This window comes from Athene cunicularia, assembly GCF_003259725.1.
Source record: "Athene cunicularia isolate RWA chromosome 7 unlocalized genomic scaffold, athCun1 chr7_part2, whole genome shotgun sequence".
Taxonomy (NCBI): Eukaryota; Metazoa; Chordata; class Aves; order Strigiformes; family Strigidae; genus Athene; species Athene cunicularia.
In genome coordinates, this window is record NW_020799108.1 from 967,380 (window position 1) to 979,085 (window position 11,706).

Consider the following 11,706-nt stretch of genomic DNA (forward strand, 5'->3'; position numbering starts at 1 on the left):
CTTTTTAAGTGGCAAACAAAACCAAACTACAAACATTTATCAAGTACTCTTTTCTTCTGCTAAGCATTGTTTGCTAAAGCAATGACAGTTATTACTACTCCTCCATCACAAAAGATCTATGGAACAGAAAAGTATCTGGAGGATATTCTTATTTTAATCACAGCCTTGTTTAATGTGTGTGTTGCAGTCAGGTGACCCAAGAAACATTACATTTCACATGTAATATTCAGAAGCATTCTTTTTCCTTTAATAAAAATAGTAGTGAGTTAAAAATAGACATCTATATACAATCTTCTCCTGATTATTGTAACATATCAATATATTTAGGTTTACCCTGAAATGTGTCAACTGCAGAATTTACTAAATGAAACCATAAATCTGTTCCAAGTTTGACATCGACATGAGTTACCACCATCTGTAGCCATCTAACTGCTAGTGGTATGATGCTATGATAATTTTGCTCCCTAACTAATCACCTCACCCCAAGTTACACTACATAGATGTGACAGAGCAGGCCTTTGGGAAGCCCAAAACCATCCAAGTATAAAATCATTCAGGACCTTTCTTGACAGAGCTGTTTGACCAGTCTCCAAAAGGCCCTGCAACGAACACTACCAGGGAGAGGACCTGGACAGGAGCAATCTCATTTTGAACCATCTTCAGAACAGTCAACAGATCAGCCAGCCAGAGATGTGCTGTTTTCACACAGAAAGCCAGCAAGTTATCTTGAAATTTTTTTCTATTTACTTTTAGCAATTTATTTAGAAGAATTTTTACTTGTTAGAATAACAGGCTGTTTTTAAAAGCCATTTTCCTACAACATTATTTTGAAGTGAGAATACTTATTCTGTACTGTACTAAAACGATACAGAAAAATATGATTTTTAAAGATCTGTCAAATAGAAGGATTTAGTAGAATGATGAGCATTTAATTACTGAAACTCAGTATCTGCAAAACAACGTTATATTTAGTCATAAGTATTGTTGTTACCCCTAACTTGCTCATTTGTATGTCAAATTTTGTTTTTCCAAGACTGTCTGCACTGTGTAAAGATCTGTTTCCAGGAAACGTATAATTGTGCAGTACATAACATCTGTTGCTTTGCATTTTCTGAGCTCCACAAAGCATGCTTTCCTATATTCACTTAAGTGTATGGACTGACAGAAGAGATATATTGTCACAGTTCAAATAAACCGAAAACTACTCTGTACTGAAAAGCATCTAAGTAACTACTATCTTACATAGCTTAAATAGACAAAATCCAGAAAACTCAGAGTTTGGCAATGAATTCTGTTCATGAACTGACCATTTGTTTAAAATTGCAACACATAGGCAAGAAACAGCCACATGTTAGATTAAAGAACTGTGAGGTAAACCAAGTTACTGTACTTGTTTTTTTGTTTCCTCAGAGATTTAATATATTCCTACATCTATAACTAAATAAGAAGCCAGGGGAGGGAGGAAGTTGCACCAGATCTTAAACAGAAGAAAAATTTTCTTTCATCAAATCTCTTACAGAAAGACTGCCATATATCAAGGCTCACATGAAAATTCAAGCCTTCAATTTTTATTTAAAACACCTTTTTTTTTAAGCAAATATTTATCTGTGTCTGTTACCACTTGACAGACCAAGAGAAATTAGCAGCTTCCATACTACCAGTACAGAAAAATAATCATTCCTTGTAAAATAAAGCCAATGGTGGTCTGGAAAATATTTTCTAATTCTTATACAAGATATCCTGGAATAATTTAATAATTTGTGATTTACTCTGGTTTCTGAGCATCAATTTTACAAAAATCAAGCACTGTGGCTTACAGTCATTCTACACGCTCTGGCTTACAATCATATTACAAACCCTCCAAATTAAGTGTGGTCTGAGGCATTTTCTTAGTTTTGCAATTTAAGGGTTTATGTATTTATTGCATCAAACTCAAAGATGCTAAGACTTATGTTGTTATTGATAGATACACAATAAAGAGCTTGACATGAGTTCTGTGCTGTGTTTTTCTTTTATTTAATCTCTAACATTCATAAAATAACATTCAATATTTGGCATTTACAATAGACACTGTGCTGAAATATTTTACAATATTCAGCTAAAACAACAAACATAAATCAGACCAAAAAGAAATTCCTTTATCAAATATCCATCCACTGAAGAATAAACTGAGGATATTCTTTAATCTTAAAAAGGAACAAACTAGGAAAATTTGGGGAAGGAATAAAATCAGATGCACCCTCTCAATCACTACACTACGGTCACGCTTACAAGCATGATAAAGATAAAATACAGCTTAAGGCTTCAAACAAATGCACTCATCTCCAAGCACCAAACTCATTCCTGAAAGATAAACTCAGCTAATAGTGTTTTACACCATAAACGAGCCACTTCTGATAATGGTACCTAAATAATGGGAATTGGGATGTTGTGTGCAACACAGCTGACTGATTCTTCTCCACAGAAGACCTGGTAATATTGGCAGTTCTAGTATCATAAAACTTACAGGTTTGTGGGACATTTCTTGTTGCTCCACTGAACTTACCTGGCAGGGGGAGGAGGGGGTGGGAGGCAGCAAGAGGGAGGAAGGGTGCGTTATGGCTCCATAAGGAAACAGAATAGGAAAACAGTTACCTTGAGACCTTATAGGAAGCAAAATGTTCTCATTCCAAAGTGCATTTTTAATCTTCACGCTGATAAAAACAAAAATCAGTGTTCATGTGACAAGAAAGTCACAAACTCATTTTTAAATAAATGAACTGTTTTTTTCCTGTAGTGGCATTGTCACTGAAAAATATGAAGTCAATTACTTTTAATTTCAAAATCACCTTTGGAATTAATACAGTTTGGAGTAAAAAGGTAGAACTAGTTGAGAACACTTAAGAAATTAAGCTAAAGAAATACCAGAAGCCCAATTATTTTTCAAAATATTAAGTCTCATGCTGCTTAAATACACATTAAACTTTTAAAACCATGAACAGTATTATGTGAAAGTAACTACTATTTTTATACAAGTATACCTCTTCCATCTTATGTTGGAAACAAAATAATTAGCCACTTTTCCAAATTACAAAAAAATCAACATACCATGTTTTCCTGCAGGCCACAGCAAAACATTTTGATAGTAAAATCTGAAGTCCTACAAAAAAGATTTCTATGCTTAGCCAGAGTGCAGAAATAGGAACTAGAGATGTCTTTAACTCTTCATTGTAACTGCATAAAATCTAGTTACCCAGACAACATCTATATGTGAAAGAGATGATATTACGTCTTGGTAATTCATCCAAGAAGTTCCCAACATGCTAAGAACCCATTTTTTTGGTTGCATTTACAGAGTCATGACTTCCTTGCCAGTTGGAGTCCCACATTACACAACTGAATTTCAATCGGGCATGCATTTTCACTTATTCAGCTACACTTAAAGATGTGATTCTAAACAGGTATCACTGTTCAAAGGATACTATCTGCACTCCAAATAAAGGGGAAATATACTCCAAATAAAGGGGAAATAAATTTATTAACAGCAAGAAGGGAGTTCCAAAACTTCTTCCCTGATTAAATAGTTTGAGAAATACCATCCTCACATTTAGTCTGTAGATGCAAGTATTTTTGAGACCATCTAAACAGTTGGAAGGAGGAAGTTCTAGTTGCTTATTTCAAGCTAGCAGTTAAAAAAAAACACCAACACATTAAATTGTATTTTAAAAGGTTAATCTATTAACTTTACAGTTGCACTCAATTCTGTAGTACGTCAGACAACGGTGAAACACAAGTAACTCAAAAAATTGACAATTAACGTCTATGAGACAGGAATCAACTTAGAAAAGGATCTTAGTATAATGCAATTCTATAGCAGTCCCAGTAGTAAATGACAAAAAGGTCAAATTTTGAAAGGAAACAGCAGATACCACCACAAAACTAGCAGATGTTCCTAAAGGATCATCTGTACAAAAACATAAGCATATGTGAGAGAAATCCAACACTATCACAAAATCAGTTGGTGTCTAACATAATAGCAGTTCCTTATGGCAATATGGTAATACATGTATCAGATACTCAACACATTATGGTTTTTTGTCTGCACATACTGTCACAACATAAGTCATAAAACCCAAGACCACTGATTTCCTTTAAGGAAAACATTAGTTCCATGACCCACTAACGGTCACAAAGACTTCTCAATTCTTCAGGTCTCTGTTCTCAGATTTTCAGCCATTTAGGCTTTTTCATAAATGGTCTAAGAAGGATAAAAATATTTTTAAGAGTACTATGTGTATGGAAGTAAAAATTTCCATCTAAAGGCAATGCATAATATAGTTGGCCATACCTAAACGAAAAAGCAAACAAAAAGGGATTCCTTCTATCTAATACCTGATTTGTTTGGGTTTTGCATAACTGTAACATCTATTATTTACCTGCTGCTTTTATAATATACACAGTTAACAAATAAGATATCTACAATGAAAGAAAAAATGTTTATCTAAGTTTTGTTTATTTTGACTCCCACCAGAGCAGATGACAGACTTTCCTGCTTTATTTTTATTTTGTAACTATAAAATATAGAAATCCCTTAATCTGAGTATGTCTTTTGCCAAGATACAAAATAAGAAAATGCAAAAGAACATCATATTCTGAATTCTAACCCATTTATTACCATGAACAGTTACAACTATGGAAGCAAGCTTGTATGGATTTACCATAACAGAAGACTACATTAGGCACCAGGACCCCCACAACTATCCCACACAAGGTGCTGCAGAACCACATCTACACACAGCCCAAGGAGAGAAACAGCTGCAGACAAAGAATGTAGATAGTAGTCTCAGACTCTGAATGGCCAAGCTACTCATCAGATTTTGCATTTGTTTGCTGTAGCCATTACAAGGAAAAAAAAAATAAAATAAAAACCAGGAATTATGTAGTTTCTTGGACTTCTAAACATAACCGATTGCTTGAATGAAACCACATATTTTCCAATAAACTACACTCAAAAATCAAGGTAAATTGGCAACATTAGACACAACATAAAAGATATAGAGGTGCATAGTGGAGGGATACAGATTTCGGGATGATACAGTAAAATGACAACCACGAAAAGATTACAACAGCATCTAGAATATGAAAGAGGAAGAAAAAACCCCAGTAGTTTCTCAAAGAATGAGGAACAGGATGATTCAGAAACTGAGATACAAGATTTATACTTAGATAAGGGATTTGACTGCATACTCAGTGATTAAAAAAGAACAGTAATCTACACTGAAGAAGGGACTCAGCTCTATAGCACTATCACAGACATGAAAATAGCACTAGCACAGACATCAAAGATTGATTATCATATCAAATTTTTTTTAGTATACACATTTGGATTCTTTCCATCATGCTATATGAGACCATTCATTTACTCTTGCACACCTTTGCACAGAAAGCATAGTCAAGACTTGGCAATTTTTCTATGAACAGGAAAATTAAGGCAGTCGAATAACAAACTTGCATACTATCTCTCTTTACCTCATCACCTTATGTCTCCCCTGACTTTCCAGTATCTTCCTTACCCTGTACCACACATACCTCAAGCACTACAGCACCACCCCGTATGTCTATCTGCCCAGCAACGGCTTTAGTTTCCCCTCCGTTCACTAATACCCCTCTCCACAGTACCCACAAATCCTTCCCACACCCATATGGCACTTCACCAAAACCCTTACACTCCCTTAACATATCAGCTCACCCCCACCACAGTATTCTTGATCGCTCCTTGATTCCAACATATCTTTCTTCAATTGGCCTGCTCAGCAGCCAAAAACCAGCACCAGCTACATCTGGCTTGTTACTGGTGTGCCAACTGCCTGATGATGCATAACACGCCAAGCACCCAGCCAGCCACTGTCCCTCACTTGCCAGCCAGAGGAGGTGAATAAAGCAGAGCATCGCCTTATCTATAATAACAGTACATGGCAAAGCCTAGTTATTACATAGCACAACAGGAGAAACAAAGGGAAAAAAAAACCCAAACAACCACAAAACCAAACCCCATCACCTTCAGGCAAGTTAAATCTTGCTGGTTTATGGCCTACAACAGCTTTAAGATAACACAAACCACATCATCAATAGAAACAGTTTTGCATCAAAAAGAAAAGGCCATGAAGAACACTTAATGTGAAAGCTAAATAAATACTGTTATTTCAAATTCATGTATCTTCAGAATCCAGCTAATGCTTGCGCAACTTAACATATACGCAAACCCAAACACTCTAAAATACAATTTGCAAGATCTATTTTCTGGAACAAAGATTTAAATATCTGATCTCTCTCTTTGGAGGTAGAGAATTAAAGCACATACAAAAGACACTATCAAACACCCAGGATACCTTAATCCCTTTCAACACAAGCAGAGAGGTGCATAAACATGTGAAATACAAGAAAAACACCAGAAAACATGAAAAAAACGTAAACTGTTCCACAAAAAATTAGCCAGGAACTGATTTGCTGATAAAAAGTAAAAGCCACCCAGAGAATCAGGACATTATGGCTAAAAGTCACCTGAAATAAAGACCAAATTTTGAGATCTTTAAATAGCATAGCGCATTTCCTTAAATATTCATAGTTTTTCACAAAAAGTTGTAAAGTCCTAAATTCTTTCACAGTTTCATGCAGCATTTATCTAAAAGACATTAATTTTATGGACTTCCTTGAAAAAGATTTAAGAGTCAAGTTTAGACACCAAGGGATAGTTTAAAACTGCATGCTTTCTTCCTTCAGTTTACATCTTAAAGCCATATATTGATGTGATACATGTACATCTCACTCTCAATTACGCCTCATATTATTTATTTTATGTCTTTTCCTTAAAAATAGTTTTCCTATTTGGGCAATAGATAAGCCACATGGACGAATTATGTTCTCTGCACATCAGAAATAGAATCAAAAGCTTTGAATTTGACCAACGTGGAACTTCAGTAATGCAGATTTTGTAACAGCCAGTTCCCATTTCCATTATTCCTGACTGACCGATAGACTGACAGATGTCTTACTTTAGAGATCCCAAACAGACTATTGGTATCTATTTCAGCCACATCTGTTGCTAAATAGCCTTGGCAGCAGGCCACTATGCACTCGGAATTAATTTTAAGTCCTTTATTGCTAACTCTTTCACTGTTGAAATACATCAGTGTATTGCGGCACTTATGTAGAATATTTATAAATCTATATTTTAGATTAATATCAACAGGAACTATAGTATACTATATAAGAATAATATACTTAAACAACATATTGATCTTTTTTATTTCATTATGAAAATATATATTCAATAATACATTAACCTCTGTATTGCTCCAGAGATCTTACTTTCTTATCGGTCAATTAACTTGGAATATTATGTTCAATTACTTACATTAAAAAAACAAGATTTATCCAAATGATTATTATTGCTATCCAAATACCCAGTTCAGCCTACACTCTGTCAGTCTGAGACAACTTCATATATCCTTCAGTCAGACACACTACACACACAAGAAATTACACTTACAAAGTTTTTCATAATGATCAAAACCCCCCGGACTTCACATGTCAGTAAAACACTAAGTGAGTGCTAGTCTTGTCCCATTTCCTGACAGAAATATGCTGAAAAACTGCAGTTATTGTAAATTGGGAAATTCTGTGGCAATCTTTAAAAAGATACTGAAGGCTTTAAAGAAATACCAGGATTAAAGTTCTCCTTCAAAAACACAAAACAAGCCATATTGGAAGAACAGCATAAAGATGACTGAATTATCACTATTTGTACTGAAACTGTTCTAAAATACAAGTGATTCCTACAGCCACTGCTGCTAACCCCCTACACTTCATTAGTTTTTAAACTTCAGCTGCACCAGAAAAAAAAAAAAAATCCTCTCTGAACATTTGTCCTTAAATGTAAAACATTATTTTTTTCCATCATTCAGTCATGCTTATTGTCCTCTGGGAACTTCTAAACATCACATATAATATTCACATCTGTACTTAAGATAGTGTTCTCTGCTATGGTTTTGAAGCAGCATCCAAAATTAGAAGCTCTACAAGGTTGGGTTCGGATTATTAAGAGAGAGAGAGAGAAAGCCTTGGGTTTTCTCTTAATTTCCGTGATTATAGCAGAGGAAAACCACATAGAAAGAAGCTAGAAAAAACCACTAGTAACTGCTGACTGTGAGCTCTACTTCTTATTGTAATGCCCACTGCACTGTTAAAAGGAAGCAACCAGATATGGGTCAGAGGGTATCTGGCTCTGTCCAGTGGGAAGAAAAAGCTCAGTGGCGCTGCAGACCCAGGCTGTAATCGCAGCATTTCAGAGGGAGCAGCCGAGCCACACCTCGCACTGCCCACGTTCCCACTTGACCCATTCATTCCTTCAGTCTCCACATACAGTTGCCTGCCCAAGCCTTACTTCTGCCCAAAGCCTCGTTATAATAGAGAACACACAAAATTCATAATGGATCATGCTTGTTTGAGAGGGAAGAGGTTGGGAGCTTACTATAAGATCTGGAGAGCGAACAACAAAGGAAGACATCAAAAATCCTCAGTGAGCACAGGTAGCCAGAAACCTCTAGAAGACAGAAGCTGCAGAAATCAAAGAGAGCGTAAAGAAGGAAGTCTGCCTGATAATCACACCGCCAAAAGCTCCACAGAACCACTGCGGTGGGGCAGAACTACACATGCATGAGCGTGACATGATCAAGCCCAGGCACAGCTTGGGAACTTGAAGCTGGAGTTTTGAGTTCTATGTAGAAGCTGAAGGAGCCAAGGCTACACGAGCTACCACATGTAAGAACATATGATGGAAACCACAGAACTGAGTATGGCAAACAACTTCAGCAAGACAGGAATACATTGAGGAAACTACTGGGGATGGGAGGTTTGGGGAAAGGGGAGAAAGCAACCACCTGGTAGTTCTCTGACTTGACAGCTCGAGTGACTGACATAGAAGTAAGGTCTTTTCCTAAAACAGGGAGAATTACTACAAATGAGTCCAAGCAGGAGACATTTAGCATCACTGGCATAGCATGAAGGCCTGACCTAAGACAAACTATGAAGCTTTTGGTTTGAAGAAAGTATGCTTAAGCCAAATGCCAGGGGAAAAGACTTGCCCAGACAGCCACTGATCATTCTCTGTAGCTACTGACAGCTCCACCTGAGCACTGCACTGCTGTACCTCTCTTACACTGACTCAGACTGTTCAACACCCCAGGGTAGTTGCTACTGGGATCCAAGAATGTAGGAGAGAAAAAACATTCAAGCTCCAAAATCCGTATTTGACCTCTGCAACTGCAGAGGTAAAACCATCCTGACATACTGTATCCAAGATGGAAGGAAAAGCAGACAAGACTTTTTTTGGATTCATCCCTGAGAGGGCAATAACCCCTACACTGTGCAATTTTCAGCTCCTACTCAGCTCATCTACAGTCACAGGCAGGCACATGTAGAGCCACGCTGGCCCGAAGGAAGGAGTCACATGTATCCTTGTGAACGCTGCTCAGGTAGACTGGTGTGTTCCCATCACAATGTAGCCAGAAGGATAGAAGAGTCTCAGAAACTACCTAATAGGTTTTTTTTTAAGATTATTTCATTCTCACAGAGAGCCTGGAACAGCCGCAAGTGACAGAGGTAGCATCTATACCAACAGAGGAACTGAAAATCCCTTTATCTTCAATGTCAGTACTCAACGTTGAAGAATTTGGAAATCCTATAGTAAAAACTCATAGACTACCACTGGCTTCAAGAAAAAAGCAGCATTTGGGAGACACCACTGCCCGTTCTGCTGAAGCTAGTAAAGAAGTAGGACATTAAAAGCTTCTCAGAAACCAAAATATTCAGCAGTTCAATGCTACATAGTACAAAACCAAATTGTCAGAGACAAAGGAGCATCGACATTTAATACATGTGCAATAAACACCCAAATCCTAATATAATCGATGCCAACTTGTCGGTGCTGCTTTCCACAAGAAAGTTCTGACATCTGAAATATGACTGACTTTAAGCACTGAATACTTTATTACCTCGCAGGAACTAAGACAGAAAAGCTCCTGATGTCTGTACGAGCCATTTAAGGATGACAAAATCTTACACAAAGTAGCAACTTAGGGGGTGGATTTTTCCCGGGGGGGGGGGGGAGGGGGGGGGGGGGAACCCAAACAACAAACAAACAACAACAACAACAAAACCACCAAACCAACAGGCCAATCAAACCCAGAATATATTCCCATCCCCGGGAGCATGGAGCAATAGACACCAAAATTCATTCTTCCTGTCTGTACCTTCAAATCTTTCACTGGTGACAATTAAAAGATAATCATGGTCCCTAGTTCCTGATATATGGCAATTCAAGCTACATTAAAAGTAGCCAGAACATAAAGTGGCAATCAAATTAGAGCATTGCACACAGAACTAAATAATTAATAAACCACACTTCAGATCATACATAGAGAGACCTGTAGTTAATCCCAAAGGGGACGGAAGGAGGCTACAGCATTGTGTAACAGCATTATTAAGGCACCCAGGCCGGCTCCACGAGAGAAAGGACTGTATGCACATCAGCGGGGCCATCATCAGAACTCAACGGTTCTGCTGAAAAGCAGGTATCTAAGTCTGAGCAGAACACCGTGTGAACATGGTTACACTATTTGGAGGATAAGATAATAGCTGTGCATGGCACCATATCAGTTTGATTTCAGGAGCTCTGGTATCCCAACATGGTTGTATGAAATGAAGCATAACGACTTCAGCTGTGAGCATCTGAGCATTCCTCTGCAGCAGCACCACTGGAATCACAGGCTTCCTCCAGCCTCTGCAGCAGACAGACTGCCCTGAAGAGGAACAGATGATCATAACATAACAAAACCTGATATGTGGAAGAAACACTGTACGCTGGGTTTATGGCTGTTGGATTGTCCCCATATGAAGGTGTAAATTTTAGGCCTGGACAAGCTAACCATGCCATACCAGAAGGCAGCAATGCCGCCTGGAAACTCTGCATTCCTGAATGAAACTTCAATTTCTCCTTCACATAAGCATGGGGAGGTCACTGCTGTAAGCAAGCACTTTTAAGAGTGTGTATGCAGCTTTGAAAGTAAGTTCATGTTTTCACAGTTTCTAGGAGAAAAAGGACTAGGTTAGTTTAAGGAACGTTCCTTTTCTTCCATAAATTCTGTGTATGATTTGTTTCACTTGATCAAATCCTTTTGCAACAGCACTTTCTCACAGCATGTTGCTTTATCGGAAAAGCACGGAGCAAGGACAACCTGCCACAAAAGCCTCATCACAAGACTCAGGCACATCTCAGAACCATGCCCACCTATACCCACTCTAGTTTACGTGCCTGTCAAAGAGAGTAAGCTGAGAAAAGTTGCTGCAGCAGAAACAAAATCAAATCCTCTTACGGTTCTTTCTGCCTGGGGCTCTGAGGCCATAAAACCACCACCTCTTACATCTCATCCTTTTTTGTATCACCTGCCAAGAAGTAAAGGCTCTTGCCAGGGAAGAGTTGGTTCAGGTACGAGACACTCCTTGCCCTTATGAACAACTTGTTCTGCTTTTTTTAATCACCAGCGCAACCTTGACGGGAAGAGACACGCCTGTCAGCACGGCTTTACCGCGCTGACGGTAATTCCGTTTTAAGGCGGCTCCCAGCGCCCTGCCCGGAGAGGCCCCAGCCGTAGCTGCCCCCCTCGCAGC

At 38.0% G+C, this 11,706-nt stretch overlaps 1 protein-coding gene across 2 annotated transcripts in view; it reads right to left on the reverse strand.

Moving 5' to 3' along the window:
- The window catches only part of CERKL (ceramide kinase like), a 57,573-nt gene that overhangs the window by 45,043 nt on the left and 824 nt on the right, over positions 1-11,706 (reverse strand). Inside the window, exon 1 of one of the 2 annotated variants that reach the window (XM_026853179.1) lies at positions 5,729-5,783. The exons of the other annotated variant lie outside the window; for it this stretch is intronic. Coding sequence (XP_026708980.1) covers positions 5,729-5,768 — 40 coding nt within the window. The 5' untranslated portion in view covers positions 5,769-5,783. Of the gene's footprint in view, positions 1-5,728; positions 5,784-11,706 lie in introns of those variants that run through there. 2 annotated transcript variants of the gene reach the window in all.